This window comes from Phaethon aethereus (genome assembly GCF_964289735.1).
Source record: "Phaethon aethereus genome assembly, chromosome: 4".
Classification (NCBI taxonomy): domain Eukaryota; kingdom Metazoa; phylum Chordata; class Aves; order Phaethontiformes; family Phaethontidae; genus Phaethon; species Phaethon aethereus.
This window is the reverse complement of record NC_138578.1, coordinates 51,423,318-51,445,425: the sequence shown is the minus strand read 5'-3', so window position 1 is coordinate 51,445,425 and position 22,108 is coordinate 51,423,318. Positions and strand designations below refer to the sequence as shown.

The window sequence follows — 22,108 nt, the reverse complement described above, 5'->3', positions numbered from 1 at the left end:
AGCAGTGTGACCAGCAGGTCAAGGGAGGTCATTTTGCCCCTCTACTCTGCTCTGGTGAGACCCCATCTGGAGTACTGCATCCAGCTCTGGAGCCCTCAGCACAGGAAAGACATGGACGTGCTGGAGTGGGTCCAGAGGAGGGCCACAGAAATTATCAGAGGTATGGAACACCGCTGCTATGAAGAAAGGCTGAGAAAGTTGGGGTTGTTCAGCCTGGAGAAGAGAAGGCTTCAGGGAGACCTTATAGTGGCCTTTCCGTACTTAAGGTGTAGTACTTAGGTGTAGGCCCCCTACAGGAAGGATGGGGAGAGATTCTTTATCAAGGAGCATAGTGCTAGGATGAGGGATAATCGTTTTAAACTGAAAGAGGGTAGATTTAGACTAGATTTAAGGAAGAAATTCTTTACTGTGAGGATGGCAAGACACTGAACAGGTTTCTCAGAGAAATTGTAGATGCTCCCTCCTTGGAAGTGTTCAAGGCCAGGTTGGATGGGGTTTGAGCAATGGTCCCTCCCCATGGCAGGAGGGGTTGGAACTAGATGATCTTTAAGGTCCCCTCCAACCCAAACCGTTCTATGATTCTATGATTCTAATATCAGCAAACCCAAGACAATGCATTCATAATATCATCCTTTTATCGTTCAGACTCAAAAGTAGTTGCAAGCACACAAGAAGCTTTGATAGTACAAGGAATCACTCTCTTTTCCCTGATAAACTGCGATGCAGGTGTTAAGCACCATTTATAAAATATAAAACTTTACTTTTTCTCATGTGTATGATTTTTTTAACCAACAACAAACCTCCATTCTAGGATTGGCTGAAATCATATCTGAAAATGTGCATTCAGCATTGTATATCCAACAAGATGATAATTAAATGGTCTTTCACATATGCTAAACAGTAACAATAATACATTGAAAATACTTTTAAATGGAATACGCTGCTTGGTTTTGCAACTTACACACTAGGCTTTTTTTTCTGAGCAAAAACAACAACAACAAACTCCAACAAAAAACCCTACCCAAAACCCAACTTGACTAGCACCATCAAAATTATGATGTCTGAGTAAATTTAACTTTGGGGTTTTTTTATTTTTTAACGCATAAAGTAGTAGCAATGTGTTACTTCCATAATAATATTTTGTTACTGAAACACAACAGAGATGAAATCAAAGATAAGCCAAACTCATCTTTATGACTAAAAATTTCTGTATGTCCATGTTTTTAAAGGTAGCCTTGTTTCCAATAGTAAGTGTATTTTCTTTTGTATAGGTTGACTTAAGAATTGCATGGTATGTTTACAAGAAAATCTACTTAAGTAGTTACCGTAACTGACATTGTGCCAGTTATCAGAATACTATTATATCTCCCCATTATAAGTGTATTCCACAAATAAAAGCATTGCATAAGAGCTTCACACACATAACGCTGTGGGTGTTTGCATAGCTTACTGACATGTTAAATGGCTTCCAATGTTGAGGGCAGACTACTGATGAAAGCAAGTACAACTCTATCTGCTTGAGTGGAGTTACTTTAGATTGTTCAACAGTTCACTTTAACTATATTTAGATAAGAGATGGCCCACATATTCAAGAGAATAAAATGATCAAAAAGCTACACTAGATTTAGTCAACAGTTTGGACTGCTACAAAAAATTATATCCACTAAGCTTTTGGAAGTTAAATATAGTTATATTTAGTTGGAGACACATATCAAAAAACAGAGTATGTTGTACTTACTTCTGCATTAATAGATTATCAAGGTTCCTTCTTGCTAAAGCAATTTGGCATTTCAGGATTCTGGTGGAATAATCTATACCAGTTTAACATGAGTCCTGCTTAGTTAAATGACAACACTCTCTTTCATGGACCGTCTCATTTATATACAAGAAATTTGCACCCAAGTATTAAAATGGCAATAAAACAAGATCAAATTAAAGTGACATGCTCTTGGCAGTTCAAATCCCTAAAGTTCATGAGATGTTGACGATGGACCTCCTGGATGAAATTCTGGTTATTCACAGGGGAGTATATGAAGTAGTCCTGTTGTACCAAACACAACAGAAACCAACAAAAGGAAGCAGCATGATTGTTCACTATTCCAATTCTCCACTTACTCAGTACTACCTTTTTCTGAGGGTTACTGATTTTTTTGTCTCTCTCTAGGACATTGTTGCCTTCTTTATTTCAGCTTTCTGCTTCTTTCACTCCACTGACATGCAAAGTTACATGAGGTAATATCCAGTGTCACTGCAGTAGTCTTCAGGCATGCTAGCTTAGTGTACATGATCCACCACAGGCTTCAGTCTTTGAAGTAGACAGTGGCCATTATTGCTTCACTTGCCCATTCCTTCAAGGAATATTGTGCACTTGCTTATGCATGAGAGTTAGCCATCTCTCTCATACAACTTATTAGTAATGTTTTACTTTTCCAGTGTTGGATGATTTAGAGTGCTACAAGCCAATACTTTGCTTACTTTTGGACAAATAAGAAACTTTTTTTGGACAAATAAGAAACTTCAGACTATTTTAAAGCTTTTGATTCTTTTAACATGCTGTCTTCAAAATGCTTGCTTCCTTCTAATGAAAGCAGTGGTAGAAACAAATTACACCAAAACCACAGAAGTCCATCTATAAACTTATCAAGATTTCACTTACTATATAAATACATTGCACCAAGCAACCAGGGCCTATGACTGCAACCTGAAGCATATGAATAATAGACATCTAAAACTTGCATAATCACATGATGAATTTGAAATGTTAAGGCAATAAATGTAATTCCCTGATAACGCCAAGAGATAAACAGAAAAGAACCTCCTACTTATTCTGAAATGACAGAAAAGACACTTTATTTTTTGGTGAATGGATATAATATCACAGAATCACTAGGTTGGAAAGGACCTTCAAGATCATCAAGTCCAACCATTAGTCCAGCGCCACCATGTTCCCAACAATGAAATCCAGTTTTTAAATAATTCACGTCATTTTTGTGTAGTATTCTAAGAAATAGGTGTATAATTTAATAATTTCAGTCATTACATAACCTGTCATTTCAGCTACAGAAATCAGCAACACACCTTCATTATCATGGATGATAAGATCAGCAAATTCAACACATTTAGACATTATTCTATCACACTCCAAATGTGGCAGTCCCATATTTTTCAATAGACAGTAGCAAAGAAAGTATTGCTAGCATTGATGGAATACAACACAGAAGTTAAAGATCTAACACGCATCTAGAGCTGTACACATCTCCTTTGCAGAATATAGAAAAATGGTGGACTTGCTGAAGGCCCAGAGTAATTTAAAAAAAAAAAAAAAATCACAAAAAGTTCATTGCTGGTGTTTCTATTCATTAACCCCAAGATCATAACACACATGAATTAAGCTATGTTATGAGGAAATGTATATGGCAGACAAGTGACTTGCTCAACAGCTTAGTGTGAGAGCCAAGAAGAGAATATAATCCATAACCTTCTGCCTTACAAAAACAGCTTACAAACCCTGCCTTCTCCTGCCTGCCTCCTTCACGCACAGAGTTTCCTGCTGGCCACAACTTTCCTTTTGTTCTCTCCAAAGACATGCCTCTCCTATACTCTACTTTGCGAAATGTATGTAATCTCTTTGTAAAGGTGCACCAACTAATCTCTCTTAGAATCACAGGACCTTTGGGTTGGAAGGGACCATTAAAGGTTATCGAGTCCAACCCCCCTGCAATAAGCAGGGATATCTTCAGCTAAATCAGGATGCTCAGAGCCCCATCCAACCTGACCTGGAATGTTTCCAGGGAGGGGGCATCTACCACCTCTCTGGGCAACCTGTGCCAGAGGTTGGTTTCACCACCCTCATTGGGAAAAATATCTTCCTTTGATCTAGTCTAAATCTACCCTCTTTTGGTTTAAAACCATTACCCTTTGTCCAATCACTACAGGACCTGCTAAAAAGTCTGTCCCCATCTTTCTCATAAGCCCCCTTGAAGTACTGGAAAGCTGCAATAAGGTGTCCTCGCAGCCTTCTCTTCTCCAGGCTGAACAACCCCAACTTTCTCAGCCTGTCCTCATAGGAGAGGTGTTCCACCCCTCTGATCAGTTTTGTGGCCCTCCTCTGGACCCTCTCCAACAAGTCCAATAGTATAACTGAAACCAGTTAGCACCAAATCTCTATCACCCCTCTTATCATCGGGGGGGGGAAAAAAAAAGAAAAAGGAACCACAACAGCAATTTTATTAGAAATGTGACAGAAAGATTTAGATCCATAGGGATAAGTGGACACTTTATCTTCCTGTATAAATCAACTCAAAACTCTTTGCTAATGCCTTAAAAGATCTTTCCAATCTGATGTTACAGAAAGAAAGAAAAACTACATTTAATATAGTAGCCTGATAGTCACTGTGTAGCCATATTATGGTAGACTAATCAGTTCTGGCCAGTTTCATTTTTGCAGCAAAAACCCCTTTGTCACAAAATCAGCAAAAATCTGGACAACTACTATTTGAACCAAATGCCCTATTCATTACTGCCTTTGTTTCAAGGCCTTTAAAAATATCTCTCCCCAACTACTCCTCACACCTCCTCTGTCTCAGTAAAACTTTAATCCTTCACTTCTTCTTGTCTCTAGTCCTTACATGCCTGAACTTTGTTTGCTTTCTTTCCTTTCACTCTGGAATAACGAAGTAAAATTAACCAGATACAGCCAGCAGATGGGCAAGGAAAAAATCATCACAAGTCTCTGACATAGCTTTCAATCCTAATTAAATTGGGCTATCTCAAAGATAATCCATACAGTTTCTGTGAGGGTGCATTCATTAGCATGTCTGTTGATGGAAACACTTATTAACAGAGATCTTTGTAGGAGGAATTAGTTACTGTCAATCTAGAGGCTCATTAGTGTTGATATAGGACTTCCCCAAAATATTTTTTTTTAATTATTTTAAGCCATGTTAGTTTTGGCTCACAGTCATTCCCAAATCCCGAGATGTTATATTACAACAGTAGTGGAGAACCACCCACTGGAAATAATGCTCCTTGCAGTGCAATCCAGGATACCCTAATGCTTATTGTACCTTTTTTCAGTTCCTGTCCCCAATGAAAAATGGCTCTGAGGAGCTGGCACTGTTTTATTTCTTTGGAGCACTTTAAAAAAAAAAAAAAAAAAAAAGAAAAAAACAAGTCTGCAGCCAATTCCAGAAGAGGTACAGAAAATAAGAAAAGAAAAATCATCCTGCAATTGTCAAGCAGGAATCAGAGTAATGATGCTGTAAGCTCCTATGAGAGATATACTACCAATATATCAATATATGACTTGCTGTGGTGAGGAAAATATGCAGTTATGACATATAGGCAACTACAGTAAAGGCATTGTTACTAAAACATACTCAAATCTATTTAATTTATTGTTTTTCCTTAACAGTGTATTATATTTTTGCATAAGATTTTTTTTCCTGCAGGAAATGGTAGGAATGAGGAAGCTGTATTTCAAGAATATACCACAGCAACAAAAATAATGACAGTCATTGTATTAAGGCACTATTTTCTCTTAAATTCTGCCTCCACCTGCTGGGCAGTGGGAGGTATGCCACTATGACAACATAAAGCGTCTTGCCAACAGCAACATTGCCAATATTGTGCTGAATATCCAACATGGTACCTGAGGCCAGGATAAAAGGACATTAGTTAAAAGCACCATAGAAAAAAGCTGATAAATGAACTTCTTTATTAGCTGCAGAACTGCAATACAGATTAATAATATAAATTCATTACATAGAGAGCTTCCAACAAGTTGTTGCAGATTCTTTTAAAAGTGATTTCAGTTACGGATATACAGTCATGTAGCCCATGGTAGAAAAATGCTGCTGTAAACAGGCAGTCCTACACTTACCTCTTTCATGCACTACGTATTGTCCAGACTTATTCCTTTGATACGGGGCACCTGCTGGAGAAAACAATGATATTTTTATTGAATCATTTTTATTTCACAGGTTTTCCAATCATAGAATCATAGAACCATTAAGGTTGGAAAAGACCTTTAAGATCATCAAGTCCAACCATCAACCCAACACCATCATGCCCATTAAGCCATATCCTGAAGTGCCACGTCTGCACGTTCTTTGAACACCTCCAGTGACGGTGACTCCATCATCTCCCTGGGCAGCCTGTTCCAATGTTTGACCACTCAGTAGAGAAATTTTCCTAATATCTAGTCCAAACCTCTCCTGGTGCAACTTGAGGCCATTTCCTCTCGTTCCATTGCTAGTTACTTGGGAGAAGAGACCAACACCCACCTCACCACAACCCTCTTTCAGGTACTTGTAGAGAGCGATAAGGTCTCCCCTCAGCCTCCTCTTCTCCAGACTAAACAACCCCAGTTCCCTCAACCGCTCCTCATAAGAACTTGTTTGCCAGACCCCTCATCAGATTTGTTGCCCTTCTCTGGACACGCTCCAGCACCTCAACGTCCTTCTTGTAGTCAGGGGCCCAAATAATTTAGTTCCTTTTCTAAATTACATATAGATTAACATGTCATTGAAAAGGATTCATGTGTCATTTAGTTTTTGGTGGAGCAAAATACATCGGTGTAAGTACTAATATGGGAGAGAGTGTGGGTTAACTACATTTCCATGTAGCATCAGTAGAATTTTTCTCGCCCAGGATGAACTGTGAGGCCTATTTACATATTTAATGCTTCTACTTTAGAAACTCAGTGTAATGGAAATGCTGAAAACAGGAACTCATTTTTTTCCATTCTGACGAGGGTCAAGCCTCTCACATGAGAGAAATATAAACGATATCAGCTTTACTGAAATAGAAAACAAAAATCCTGAGTATATTATGCAACTCCACCACCTCAAGGACTAACAAGAACTTCTGCTTAAATACAAGTTCATCTACCTGAAAATCAGGGTGATCAGAGCATAACAATAAAGCACAGCATTACTATTATCCACAACTATTTTTTAAACACTAAATCCTTCTACCTTTTTCTGTATTTTTTTTTCCAAAGGAAATTTAAGGAACTCGGAGTCCTAAAGCAAGTAGCAAAACACAAATAATGGCATTGCAGAAAAAGAAGGAAAATAGGTAGAACAGACTACAATGATTTCCACCTTTTCACCGCTGAATTTTCAGCTGCGACTTCTTACAGGAAACCAAATGCAGACAGAAACAGACTGTGCAAGTTGATACTGCTCCAAATGAGGACAGGATCGGATCCTTGTCCACTCTCGGCGTTTTGATGTGATTTTACTGATCTTCCAGCCAGGTAAAGTCATTTCTAGAGTTCGCAAGCGTTTCCGTATTTTATTTTACGAGCAAAAGGAGGCCGCCACTCGGCCCGCCGCAGGCCAGCGGGGTACACTCGCTAACCCTCTCACGGGGCTGGGCGGTGTCCTGACTGGAAAACTACCGGTCCCAGGAGGCACTGCCCCCCAGTCGGGGAGGTGCGAACACACTCCTCACGCAGTGCACGCTGGGATTTGGAGTTTAGGCCGCTCCCGACTGCCGCGGCGGTGCGCAGTGATCCTGTGCCAACGGGCGCCCAGAAGCGCGGGAAGGGTCGCCCTCGCGGCCTTGCCGTCACGTGATCCGGGGGGGCGGTGCTTGCGCAGCGTGCAAGGGCAACGCTGGGCGGAGGTTACTAGGTAACGGTGTGTATCCGGCTGCTGGGGTCCGCCTCCCGCACCCCTCGCCGAGTGGCGGCCAAGATGGCGGCGGTGGCCGTTGAGGCAGGGTTGTGAGTTTCTCCGCCAGCGCTGTTCCGCGGCGTTGAGCGAAGCGGGGGCGCTGCTCTTCTCTGCTACCGGAAGGCGAAACGCTCCGCCGGGCAGCTCGGGCCCCGCGGGTAGTGCACGGCGGTGGAGGAGAAACCAGGCCTAGCTGACCTCCCCTCCGCCGCGGGGTGAGCCGCCCTCTCCTCCCCTCGCGGGCTGCCCCCCTTCTGCCGCTGGCAGCGGAGCGCGGGGAGAGGCGGGGGCCGCCGCTGGTGGGGCAGGGCCGCCTGGCCCGGCCTTTGCGCCCCTGCGGGCCCGCGTTGGGGCGCGATCGGCCGGCGTGGAGAGGGGGTTAGGTTCGCCGCCCAAGGCGGCGGGGGGGCCGGGACCGGCAGGCCCAGGGAAGCCTTGGGGTGCCAGCAGGTTGGGCGGGTCGCTCTCTGCCGCCCCGGGGACGGGTGCGTTACCCGCTCTCCAAGGAGACGCCGGCGGGGCCGTGGCAACGGCCGCGCTTTTGCCTGAGGCGCTTTGAGCAGAGCTCGCTTATCGCCACCCCCCGCCCCACTGCCCTGGGTTTTGGCGCCGCGGAGGAGCGGGCTCTCCGCGCGCCTGCTGGCGGCCCGCGGCCGGGGGAGCGCTGCGCTGGCCTCTGCAGCTCGGCGGGCAGAGCTGCCGGGGGATCACTTGATCTGCCGGCCCCGTCGGCGGCGGCGAGACCCGCCGGGCCTGGGCTCGGCGCCCCGCCGTGGAAGTGGACCAGGCCGGGACGGCGGTCTACGGGGCGCTGGCAAGGGCTGAGGTGTGCGCCTCGGCCCCGACTCTGCAGGCTGGTAGTGTTGGGCATCCCTCGGCCCGGGTGTTTGAGTTTGCAGTTCTCCTAGCGCGTTGCTCGTGTGAGGGCTGTCCGGTGCAACAAGAGGGGACTTGCTCCCTTGTCTCCTGTTTGATGCTACTGCATGGTTGGCGATACTCTGTAGGTACTTAATGAGTTAATGCTAAATTAATGCTCAGTGAGGAGCACATATCTTAAAAGGCTAAAATTAAAGGAACGTTTGATACCATTTTCAGTCTTTATGGCTCTATGATGGCTACTTTCAACTTCATTTTCCATTTAATTATTTTCAAAAGGTTCTATGTGTAGAATTAAGTGATTTTCAGAGCTCTTGCAGTTCATATGAACACTATAGGGAAAAAAATGTCAAAATCAACTCTTGTAGAAAAAAAGCCATTTAAAATATGTATCTTTTACTTGTTAGCCTGTTTTGTAGTGATACTTTTGAGCAATTTGCGTATTGCTGTTACATGTGCAAAATGTGTTTTGACTACAGTCTTACATGTTTTGACTATAATCTTACATGTTATCTTAAGTTATTATTTCTGTAGGAAATATACTTGAACGACTTTTTGCTTTTCAAGTCCCGAGTAGACTATGTAAGGCAGTATGCACATGCTCAGATAGAGCTTTTATACAGATTCTCTAGTGTATAAGAAGCTGAGATTGCTAATGGGTTGCTGGATGCAGAAATAGCATAATGGGAGGATACCAAAGCTCTTATAAGAGGATTTCTTCTGGAACTGTCTGGTAAAATGAAGAGTAAGAAAAAATACAAATTAGTGAAATGTGTGTGGGGAGGTGAAAAACACAGCTTCATAAGGGAGAGTTTCATCTCTAAGAAAAAAGCTGGATTGTCTTTTGAAACAGAGTTGAAGGGATAAAATATCAGCATAGCTCTGTGATCATAAGCCCCCTTGAATATAACTCATTTGGAAATACCAAAGACTATAATATGAATGTTTAGAGACTTGCTCGCTGGGAAGGACAGAGTTCTGTTAGAACACTTTAAAATCTGCTTGCTGGAAGTAATCAGGATATAGTTATTTTTGAGCTGTACTTAGCAGGGTGCATTGGTGTGTGCCTGGTGTCCTTGTTTGAGAATATTAGTCACAATATTCCATCTGTGGCAGTGAATTTACTTCAGAGATAATCAGAGACTCCTACAGCAAAGACAGTTGAAGATAGGTTTTGTGAAAGTTTGAAATGAAATAAATCTGAATAGTTATTTGTATTATGTAAAGATGGATACTGCCTGTTCTTGTTTTACAGTGGGAGGTAGGGAAAAACTTCTTTTGCTATAGTTTCAGTAGAATTATATAACATGATGATGAGGAAGGAGCTTACTGAATTGGACTGTAAACCCAGATGGCCTCTAATCTTGTCAAGATGAAGTCACTATGTTGGTGGCGTAGGTCAGGACAGAGTGCCAGTTGAAATGTTGGGTCTTGCACATCTACAAAGTTGAACAGTTTATCTGTAACTGAAGAAAGTTCTTGTAAAACATAGGTGTTTTCTAAAATAAACTAAACTGGATGCTTGTGCTTCTACATGAAAACAAAGAAGATGTGCGAGGGCATTGTGTTCTTACTTTCTAAATAAATCTGACAGTTTACCTGGTGAAAGTTGCACAGAAGGTGTGGTTTTACAGTTGATCTGACTGGGTTTCGCTCCTCCTGATGACATGGCTTTTATTTGCCTTCCTTGAGCCTACAGATAGTTCTTACATAGTCATAAGGTTAGGCAGATCAGGGAGCTTATCCAGTTGAGAAGTCATCTGTTTTGTGTTTTGGGGGTTTTTTGTATTTTTGGTTTTGTTAGGTGGATAGCTAGTTTATAGATGGTACCCTCTGATTGCATGGCCTAGTGGACGCTTCTCTTGGGACAAAGAAGGGAGTATGAATGAATGTGCAAGAACAAGTTCCCAAAGTAGCAGGCACTTAATTATATCTGTGTTACAATTCTGATTGTGAGATGCAGAATCTGAATTACTCTTAACTGTGTAAGCATGACTTAAGTTGGTACACTGACAAGTGGAGATGTGGTTATGGTATAATGAGCATACCTGGTAGATCCCATTTCCTTAGTGGTATAGTAATAGGCTGTGTTTGCATAAAAGTACTGCTTTGTGCAAGTACAGCTACTGACAGGCTGTACTGTGTGATTTTGATTGAATACTATACCTAAGCAAGATAGCTGTACTAATACAGCTTTTAAACTTAGTTCAGGATTTTTTTTTTCCCCTCCCTGGAACTGATTATAAAAAAAAACACCCTTTGACACTTCTTAATCTTGAGTTTTAGGTGACTTCTTCACCTGCACTGTGTTAAATCATGGTGTGAAAATCAATAGTAGATAAGTTGCAGTAAAATGTTGAGCAATAAATGGTCCTTTTAAATTTTTTTTCAGTTAAAGATACAGCTAGGATCATGTCTTACCATAGCAGTTAAAACTAACTGGAAAAAGGAATTCTTTGCAAGGCTGTGTTTCTTTACATCTGTAACAGAACTTTATAGCTGTTATAAAGAAAAAGTTTGTAGCTTTGTGCAGTGGAACGGTGCCAGCAGCACTTAGGCTACACAGGTTTTACTGCAGCCTGAGAGTATATACCATTATGTGTTCTTCACCTTTTTGAAGAGGCTAATCTAATTTTACTGCTATAAATGAATACTTTGTTTCTGATCTTTCAGGAAGTTTATTACTAATGTCAAAACTAGAAGTGAAAGTGAAAACTTTTAGCGTATAGATTGCTTTATACTGCATAGAATGACACTATTAGAGAGCAGCAAAGCTCTAGGAAATCCAAGTTACTTTGTTTTTGCTAGAAACTAGTGGCATAGCATTCACTGCTTAAAAAACTTAACCTGTAGTAAAGAAAATTAAAATCCTTTTATTTATCTGTTTTCCATGCATTGTATCAAGTATTGCCTTCAGTGCTCTGTTGTCAACATCTTAGTATTGAAATAAATGTGAGAGTTTGACATACTGAGTCTCCAAAGTCACTTATTGTATTGAATAGACATCACCCTGGACCTGAAAGGGCAGGCTTTATGAATTACAAAGCGTTCTTTCCAAGCACTGTATAGTGTATTTCAAAGTGAGGAATATTGAGAGCCCCCCCCCCCCAAAAAAAGAAGTTTACTTTCTTTGTTGTCATCTCAGATTATGAATCTTTAAAATACTCTACGTAAACTGATTTTAACACAGCAGATTTCTTTCAACTTTCTTTTAGATTCTTTTTATTGGTTGCTTGTCATGGCAACAGGAGGTGGTCCCTTTGAAGAAGGCATGAATGATCAGGACTTGCCTAGCTGGAGCAATGAGAGCCTTGATGACCGGCTGAACAACACGGTATAATTAATCTTATCTTTCAGTTGCCATTTTATGCTGTACACTAAAATTACCAGGTAGATTCTGTTAGTGGCAGGTAACAATGCAAAACCCTAAGCCTTGTCAGTACAGGTTTACAGGTAAGTATGTGTGAAACCAACAGAAATAATTGAGGTAGATATAAGCAAGCAATGAGTGTAATTCAGAGGTCAGGAAGTCTGTAGACTTACAAATAAATAAATGGGAAATGTTTGGGGTAAATAAAGTAGCTAGACACAAAAGCATTGTAGGTGTCATGACAGAGAAAATTCTAATTTTAAAAGTTCTGAACTGCTGAACAGTCTTCATCAAGGAAGAAAAATACAATTTTAGCTTCATTTGAAATGAATTTAATGCACTGTAGAATGAAATGAGTTTAAAATTTCATGATAAGGTATTTTAAATTTATGCAGTGGAGAAAATTATATTTTGTAATGTGGTGTTTGCTCTAGAAAACTTAGAGCATATTTTTATATTGCTTTTTATTTTTACTTTTAAAATGGAAGTAAACTCACTGAATTAAAACATTTACTTTTTATCTATGTGGATAACAAAGACAACCTTTTTCCTTCTTTCTTCCCTTTAAGGACTGGGGAGGTCAACAGAAGAAAGCAAACAAATCTTCAGAAAAAAACAAGAAAAAGCTTGGTGGGGAAGCTGAAACGAGGCTTACTAATGCCATATCGCCAGAATCCTCACCTGGAATGGGACGACGGAAGACCAGAACTCCTCATAGTTTTCCTCATGCTCGATACATGACCCAGATGTCTGTTCCAGAGCAGGCTGAGCTAGAAAGGCTTAAACAAAGAATAAATTTCAGTGATCTGGATCAGGTTTGTGTGAATACTAGCTCCCACTATAAATGGGACTACAAAATTTATTCATCTCTTTCTTAATAATTTGACAGATGAATAAGCTTTCATAAGTGATTAAGATTTAAACAAGGTTACAGGTGCTATGGGAGCCAATTCAAAAATCTGGTTCTGAAATTGAGAAAATTGTGGAAAGTTCAGGACCATGGCTTTCCTATTCTTGAGAGTATGCTAGCTGTCTTCACTTTCTGCCTCTCAATCGTTAACAAATTCCTATGTCCGTAAATCAGTACTTCTTACTCATCATACTTGTCTGCCACTTGAAAATATGCTACCTTATTTTGAAAGTCTGTTCTTGAAGTGCCAGTTTGTGATTCTGAACATTGTTATCCTTGTACATTAAGCAGAACAAGTGGCATTAAAAACTGTTCCTCAGTGGAGCATGGAGGAATGTATGGCATGACTTCTTGAGCCGTATCTGCTTCCTTGGGAGTGTGGCACATTCATCTTTCCTTTGTCCAAAACAATGAAAAGTATGAGGGATTAATTCTTTGGTAACAAGGCATAAGTTTGTGCTAACAATTTCAGAATAGAGGCTTGTTAATCTTTGCCAAAGTTTTTTGTTAACTTGTTTGGGTTGTGAAGGTTCTTTCAAATGTGATTCATAGCTTTGGCTTAGAATATAAAGACTGGACATAACTTCCTCCCTAAATGTACATTACAGCTATTCAGAAGGTTGTAAAGAAAAAAGATGAGGTATTGTATTCTGCAAGTGATTATGTTGCTCTATTATTATTCTCTCAAATGTACCTAGAGAAGTAGAATGCCTTTCACTATAGTAAAGGTGGAGGCCACAGCAATGATGAGGAGCTTAGCTCTGAGGAGCTGTAGAACCCTTTTGCTTCTCAGCTGTCCTGGGACTTGCTTTCCAAAAATTGTATGGCAAAATTTACTGGCACTGTCTTTAGCTAGCTTTTGGCTAGTCAGTGACTAATAACGTAACTTTGAAATCAGTCTAATAATACTGCAGAACTGGTAATCCTAGCAATGAAACTAATCAATGTTGAGAATATATTGGAGGAAAAAAATAAAGCAATTGTTCTTTCTTTGTTTATTTATAGAGAAGCATTGGAAGTGATTCTCAAGGCAGGGCAACGGCTGCTAACAACAAACGTCAACTTAATGAAAACAAAAAACCATTCAACTTCCTGTCACTGCAGATAAACACTAATAAAAGCAAAGATCCTGCCTCAGGTTCCCAAAAAAAGGAAAGTAGTGTATCAGTACAATGTAAAGAGTTGTTTGGAGCTGCTCTAAGCAAGGATTTCTTGCAAAATTGTCAAATCTCTGCTCAAGAAGATGGAAGGGGAGAACCAGCTATGGATAGTAGTCAGGTATTTACATAGCCTATAAAGTCTACAGAATATCGACTCTTAGAAAGGTTTTAATTACCTTGTTACTTTTCAGTGCATCTTTCTAAATTTCCGAAAAGTATAACTGTTAAGTCTTTATTGGAAATACTTATCTTCACGCTGTTCTAAAAGATAACTTGAGGAAAATATGAAACCAAACTTAATCATGTATTGTTCTTTAGAAATCTACTTACTACTAACAGAAGCAGTTTAATATTTTCATATGTTAATGAGCTCAATTTTGGTTTAGCCTATGTTGACAAGAAGCCCTGTGCTTCAGCCTCACAACTGCATGCATGCATAAATCTGTCCTTAAAAGCTGTTGACTTTTAACCACTTGCAAAAGTGTGCTTATAGGATTGAGAGTACTAGTATGTCACCCCTTTAATTACTACTTTGCTGTTTTTATCACCATGTCTTGTGCGTTACATATGTTAAAGCTGTAGCTGAATGCATTCAGTAACTTCAGTGTCTTTACAGATTGTGAGCAGACTAGTTCAAATTCGCGACTATATTGCTAAGGCCAGCTCCATGCGGGATGATCTTGTAGAGAAAAATGAAAGATCGGCCAATGTTGAGCGTTTATCACACCTTATAGATCACCTTAAAGAGCAGGAGAAATCCTATCTGAAATTTTTGCAAAAGATGCTTGTAAGTTTGAGAACATAATACATTTATTTCTGCACTGTAAGCTTTTTTAGGAGTTGACCATTGATGTTTTGATGGTGCTACTGAGTGTGTTGGTTTTGCTATGTAGTACCTTCCATAATTCATTTTTACTGCCCCCTTATATAGCTTTTGATTTATGCCAATGAAATATTTCAGGCTAGAGAAAATGAGGATGATGATATTCGGACTGTAGATTCAGCTGTGGGATCTGGTTCTGTAGGTGAGAGCACATCGCTAAACATTGATGTGCAGTCTGAGGCTTCAGATACCACGGTAAGCTGCCTTTTAGTAATTAAGGTCCTAAAAATGAAGACTTTGTTTTGGTTTGTCATGATTGTTATGATAGTGTCATAATCTGCAGTTCAATTTAAAAACAAAGTAAATCCCCAAACACTGTTCAGGAGGTGTTCATGCATGTGTGGATATTTTTTATTTTCTTTTTTTAACACGGGAGAAAAAAATTAATGATTCTGTCACAACAACAATATGTCTTGATTAGTTTTTTAAAAAATCTTTAGTCTTTCTTCAAAGTAGAATGAAGGGTTAAATGTTTACTTTAGCAGAGTATGCACTGGATCGAGGTAGGAAGGAATAGTTTTCTATATAATTTGTCATTTATAAGTTTGTTTCTGTTAGTGGTAAAAACTTGCTGGTGTTGGGTGAGGAGAGGGTTGGAAATGAGTCATTAATGCACCATTGCCCAAGCATCGTTCTAGAGATTTGATAGAAGTATTGACCTAACGCGGAATTTCTTTTAGAAAACGTGCTCTGAATTTAATTCTGGGATACACAGACAATCTTACTTTCTATCTATAAAAGCTTTTATATTACATGGTAGACAATTCTTGTAGTAGATAGAAAAGCATTTTAATAACAACTTATGTTTTACATCTTCCAGTACTACTATACTGAGGAAAAGTACTAGAGAGCTGGTACTTTTTTGGCCAGTTAGTACACTGCATGTCCTACAGATGAGGAGAATTTATGTGCTTGGAAGTAAAACAGCAGTTAAAGCATTAAGAAGTTTTGTAATTATTTTTATCTGTGTAAGAACTTTTTCTATCCCCATAAAGAAATAAAATGATAGACATGGAAGATGTACTTTTAACTTTAAAAAAAAATAAATTGAAAGATGCAGAAAAAGACCAGTACAGTTTTTAAGATGTATGCCTGTAAACTTGCGGGTTTTTTCATCTTTGCAAAATGGGTTTTAGTTTTATGTTGGGCCCTTCATTTTGCATCTAATTTCTCTTTACATGCAGCTTGAATATATTACATACAGAATGAATACTTGTAATCTTATAAGGTTGGTTACTATATGGAGCCTTATTGTTATGAAAATTCTAAGAATGACTAAAAATGTCTTTGCTTTTTGGTAGATTTTATTTGATACTAGTTTTCATTATTTGACAAGATAAAAGTAGGTAGCTTGAGTTTTATAACTTAAAAATGCATGCAAAGTTGGAACACGTGTTCAAAATCTAATATACTAAACTATTTAATGAAGGAGGTATCTTTTAGTTTGAGCGTTCGGCCGCGCATTGAGGACAAACTAGGGAATTCAGCTTCACAAGAACAGGTTACAGACATTGATGTTACAGCAAGCCCTAAAGGGAAAAGTGACAGAGCTGCTCTGAATGACAGGGAAATCTGGCCTTGTAGGATTAATAGCCAAGAACATGGATTGCCTTCAAAGGTACACTTCAAAATATTATTTTAGCCTCAAATAGGGTTTATACATGCTGATTTGTGGGTTTTTTCCCTCCTGTTAACTGCTTCAAATGTATTTGCTACTTACAGTGAATGTTCCCCTTTGGCCTGCTTACCTGTATCCAGCTGTACTTTCATGTGAATCTTCTTTGCCTAGAGGTTTTTTTTTCTTCAGAGGTGTTTGACAACTCTTTTCTGAAGTGTCAACATTGACAAAGTAGTACATGTAACTCTGTATGGCAGGTGTTCTAAGTTTATGTAGATTATCCTTCCAGTTTTGCTGTTCTCTTTCTGGGAAAGCATATTGTAAATGTGACTTTCAGACACTTTTCGTGTTTACACCAATAGTCTGCCAATGCAAATTTAAGCTAATACCATACAGAGAAAATAAATTAGAGAATAGTAGCCTTAACGTGTTCCACAAATGTTGTTGTATAGCTGTCTATATAAATACTCTGTTGGAAGGGGAAAGACTAAGGGGCTTGCAGTCTAAAACTTCTTTTTGTTATCTGTTACCAGCTTTTCTATGGCTTTGTCTTTTACTCCGATATTAAAAAAAAAGGAAAAAAGTCTGATTATTTTTTTCCATAAAATAAAAGGCTTAAATATTTTGTCAAGCTTATTAGTCTAAATGTAGAACTAAGCTTGAAAAATTTATTATGTGATTTTAATAAACTCAGGCAAATCTGGTATTTTATCTAAAGCTTGGATTATTTAATAGGTGAGCAAGACTGAGACACATCCCCTTTTTCGCTTTCTTCCCCTTGTCCCTTCCTGTGTTGATTTCGTTTTGCCTCTACTCTGGTTTTTATATATAAGATGAGAGTTTAATGGGAATGATCAATGCCAATTGCAGTGCATGTTTTAGTGACACTTTGAGAAGTTTAGAATTTTGGATGTGTTCTCCTTTCTCTCCTGGTAAGTTGATCATTCCCTGGTACCCAGAACTAGTTAATAAGATGCCGGCTTCTATTCTGACATTGGTGCAGAATTTTTGGACTAAGAGAATTTTGTACTTCAGGAACTCAGCACTATGAGGAGAGATGATGATGCTTTTAAGTTAGTAATGTTCTTGTCGACTTCTAACAAAAAGGAGGGAATTTTTTCCATGGTTTCATCTGCATAAAGTGATAATCCAACCTCAGACAGGATCAGAATCTTAACTATGGTTGTCTCATTAAAAAATTTAATTTGCTGATAGTCCTTGAACAAAAGTCTTGAGGCAAATCTCCAGCTCTTCGTTAGGGTAGGATGAGAAAAATAATTTAGTTTTTAATATGTTTTAACTGCTTAACATGCTTTCATTCCTTCATATTTATTTCCATGTGTTTGAAAATATGGTATGGGAGGGTTCTGTGCATGTTTTTGTTTGAAATTGGTTTACCTAAAATCTGGTCTATTCTAGTATCTAATGCATAAATATAGCATACAAAACTAAACACATTATAGGTTAGAGAAGAATAACTGCCTAAACGTTCTGCTGAAAATTTAGAGATTTTAGGCCAATAAATCAATCTAGATCTTGTATTATATGTAGCTCCATGATACTATGCCATATCTTGCTTAGCGTTACCAGTCTCACAGCTTAATGCCCTCTTTTATGATTCAAAAGACAGAGAGATGCTTGGGTTAGTCTCTGGGACATGTTAGGCCGTCTGACTGGATTTCTAAAGAAAGCTTAACCCTCAGGAATTGTAAGCGTATCTTGGTGGTACAGGCTTCTCCCTATTGGGTGTCTAAAATTTTTACGCTAAAAAGGGCTACTGGAAAGGTGAAGACATTTGAAGTCTGTTTGATTCTATTAAAGTTCTGCTTGTTTTGACACTTCTGTCACTAGTACTCAACAAATAAATTGTTGTGATTATGGTAATGTTCTTCCATATCTTGCAGGCCAGAGATCCTCAACAGGAAGCTAAAGAGGAGTTGGAGAACTTGAAGAAGCAGCATGATTTATTGAAAAGGATGCTGCAACAGCAGGAGCAATTGAAGGCTCTTCAAGGAAGACAGGCAGCTCTTCTTGCTTTGCAGCATAAAGCAGAGCAAGCAATTGCTGTCATGGATGATTCTGGTATGTGGAATGATGGTATCTTTGATAGCATGTTAGCATGCTGATTGAATGATTAAAGCTGGAATTGTGGCATGCACATTAAAAAGTTTTGTGGGATTTTTTTTAATATAACGCACTTTTAAAAAGTTTTACTGCAAGACTTCTATTTCTGAAAAGAGCTGACAATGTAACGTTGTAAAATGATGTGTCAGTTAAAAAACGCACACTTCTGTGGTTTACTTGTCAAATCCTAAAAGGCGGTGTTTGTCTCCTAAAAATTGGTCTACCATGTCAGATTAGGAGTCTGTCTCTGATCTCCATCATTGTATCAGGCCTTTGAAGGAAAGAATCGGAGTGGGGATACACAGTGTTTTCTCCCTTTCTGCATTCTTATGGCTCTAGGCAGTTGGTAGTTTTGAGGTTTTATTTGCTTTTTCATGGAATTTTTCTTTTTTTGGTGGCTGGTTGCTTGACAGTTTAGTAGCCATTGGTAGACTAATGGTTTATCCAGTAAAAGGAAGGAGGAAGTTGCTAAAGCAGTTACATAAAAGTAAATATGAAACTACAACTCTGAAATTTTATGGCATGTAAACTGGGGGCATGGTTCTGATAATAGAGCACTACCATTATGTTATAACCTTCAGTTTAAAAGCATTCTTCTGATTCATTTTCATATATTCTCAACTTTTCAAAAATTATCTCTGGACAAACACTTCTTTTTGATATCTGCTTAAAGGTCAGCAGAGTTGTTTTCTCAAGAGTTCAGTCATAAAAGAGAGACAGTTGTCCTTGATTTGTGCACTGTTGATGTGTGAATGCATGGGTTCATGAAAGGCAAGTCCTGCTTGACCAACCTGATTTCCTTCTATGGCCAGGTGACCCACCTAGTGGATGAGGGAAAGACTGTGGACGTTGTCTACCTGGACTTTAGTAAAGCCTTTGACAGCGTCTCCCACAGCATTCTCCTGGAGAAACTGGCAGCTCGTGGCTTAGACAGATTTACTCTTCGCTGGGTAAAGAACTGGCTGGATGGCCGAGCCCAGAGAGTTGTGGTGAATGGTGTTAAATCCGGCTGGCGGCCAGTCACAAGCGGTGTTCCCCAGGGCTTGGTTCTGGGGCCGGTCTTGTTCAATATCTTTATTGATGATCTGGATCAGGGGATTGAGTGCTCCCTCAGTAGGTTTGCAGATGACACCAAGTTGGGTGGGAGTGTTGATCTGCTGGAGGGTAGGAGGGCTCTGCAGAGGGATCTGGAGAGGCTGGATCGATGGGCAGAGGTCAACTGTATGAGGTTTAATAAGGCCAAGTGCCGGGTCCTGCACTTGGGTCACAACAACCCCATGCAACGCTACAGGCTTGGGGAGGAGTGGCTGGAGAGCTGCCCCGGCAGAAAAGGACCTGGGGGTGCTGCTTGCCAGCCGCTGAATGTGAGCCAGCAGTGTGCCCAGGTGGCCAAGAAGGCTAACAGCATCCTGGCCTGTATCAGAAATAGTGTGGCCAGCAGGAGGAGGGAAGTGGTTGTGCCCCTGTACTTGGTGCTGGTGAGGCCGCATCTCAAATCCTGTGTTCAGTTTTGGTCCCCTCGCTACAAGAAGGACGTTGAGGTGCTTGAGTGTGTCCAAAGAAGGGCAACGAAGCTGGTGAGGGGTCTGGAGCACAGGTCTTATGAGGAGTGGCTGAGGGAACTGGGGTTGTTTAGTCTGGAGAAAAGGAGGCTGTGGGGAGACCTTATCGCTCTCTACAACTACCTGAAAGGGGATTGTAGCGGCGTGGGTGTTACTCTCTTCTCCCAAGTAACTAGTGATAGGACGAGAGGAAATGGCCTCAAGTTGTGCCAGGGGAGCTTTAGATTGGATATTCGGAAAAATTTCTTCACCGAGAAGGTGGTCAAGCATTGGAACAGGCTGCCCAGGGAGGTGGTGGAGTTACCATCACCGGAGGTGTTCGAAAAACGTGTGGATGTGGCGCTTCAGGACATGGTTTAGGGGGCACGGTGGCACTGGATTAATGGTTGGGCTGGATGATCTTGAAGGTCCTTTCCAACCTTAGTGATTCTGTCGTTCTCTGAATTACCTGTTTTTTTCTTGGGAACTCATCCTGCCTCCCTCCCCTGCCCAAATCTTGTTCAGTTTTCTTTGGAAAGGGCATACAGTTATGTGTGCAGTCATAGGGAATGACGTTTTTGCACTGAGCAAGTTCAGATTCAGTCTGTGTTACTGTTCCATGACTCTTCCCCATAAGAGTTGTCATTAGGCTCGATTAGAGGGTATATGGCATAGCAGTTCTTAGTACAGTTAGTTTTTGTATTTAAATTGGCTGAAATTGTAGAAATATAAGGATTGGTTTCTACATTTTACAAAACATTTCACTTTAAGGTTCCTTGCTCTGATGAGCTCCTCTCTCTGCTTTTTCTCCTGTCCTTGATTTGGTAGACCATAGGAAAGAAGGTGGAACCAGTTAAGAATACTCTAGGTTTTACTATAGGAGAAGAGGTCAAGAAGTTGGTAGGTAGAGCTTTAGAAAGCTACCACAGGAGCAAAACAAGCAAGTGCCTTCAGAAGGTGTTCCTTGTTTCTTAAATGGTTTTCAGTAGTTTCTTTTCTCCTATCTGCTCTGCAGCAGTAGACCTGTGATGAAATCTGCTTTCTCTTCTTTCCTCAAATGTACAAAACTCCATCTTGATGAGGAGTTGGGTAGATGAAGTGTGTAGAAAATAGGATTACTTATGATAAACTAGAACTTAATTGTTTTTTAATTCTTTGGTGTTTTTGTCTCACATTTTCACTTGTGTCACTCTTAGAGTTTCTTACTGCTGTTTTTGTTGACTTACTTAAAGATGTGGTATGTGCCAGAACTGTAGGGCAGGAAGTATAAAGATTCAAATTCCACCTACAGCAAAATAAACGTTTTTAGATTTGAAAATATTAAAACTTCATTTTAAAGGTAACAAAGTCATGATCTGTGGAGGAAATAAATAATATTTGTGCTTGATTTTTGTTCTGAAGTGTTGGTTCATATTTGGGGAAAAAGAGTGAGTTATTTGTATCTCTCAACTGCCAGTTCTGTGTCTTAGTACTGTTTGAATCTGAGCTTTCAGGGGGGGGAAAAAGCCTTCTTTTTAATGTGTTCCTCTCTCAAAGCTTTTTGAAGGACAAACACCCAAGACTCTGTTTGCAGCTGTAAAGATTACAACTTATACCAAGATGAAAGGAAGTAAAATTACATGCACTGTTCTTACTTTGGCTATACTAAGTAATAACAATTTTGATTGTAACAAGCAAAATGCTTCCATCAACCCTAGACAACTTGGTGGTTTTCATTTTGCTCTGACCTTTTTAGCAAAACACAGAACAAACTTATAAAGTCCTTTTGTGTGGTCCTTCACAGGGGAGCTGTGAGTTGGCTTGTTAGTATTGCTGTACTGGAAGTAATCTTTCAAGAGTAAAGTTGGTGGGAAGGACACAACATGAAAAATAATTGCTGTATTTTAAGAGGTGCAGATATTGATGCTCTTGTTAAACCAAACATTTTCATCAAATAGCCTTTAT

At 39.8% G+C, this 22,108-nt stretch overlaps 1 protein-coding gene across 2 annotated transcripts in view; it reads left to right on the top strand.

Moving 5' to 3' along the window:
- Window positions 1-11,796: 11,796 nt before the first annotated feature.
- Window positions 11,797-22,108, top strand: part of PCM1 (pericentriolar material 1) — a gene marked incomplete at its 5' end in the record, with an annotated part of 39,036 nt that continues 28,724 nt past the window's right edge. The window contains 6 exons of one of the 2 annotated variants that reach the window (XM_081999125.1): window positions 11,797-11,892; window positions 12,498-12,743; window positions 13,844-14,116; window positions 14,615-14,785; window positions 14,960-15,076; window positions 18,404-18,581. In XM_081999125.1, coding sequence (XP_081855251.1) covers window positions 11,797-11,892; window positions 12,498-12,743; window positions 13,844-14,116; window positions 14,615-14,785; window positions 14,960-15,076; window positions 18,404-18,581 — 1,081 coding nt within the window. The remainder of the gene's footprint in view (window positions 11,893-12,497; window positions 12,744-13,843; window positions 14,117-14,614; window positions 14,786-14,959; window positions 15,077-18,403; window positions 18,582-22,108) is intronic. The other variant, XM_081999124.1, reaches the window with a different exon arrangement.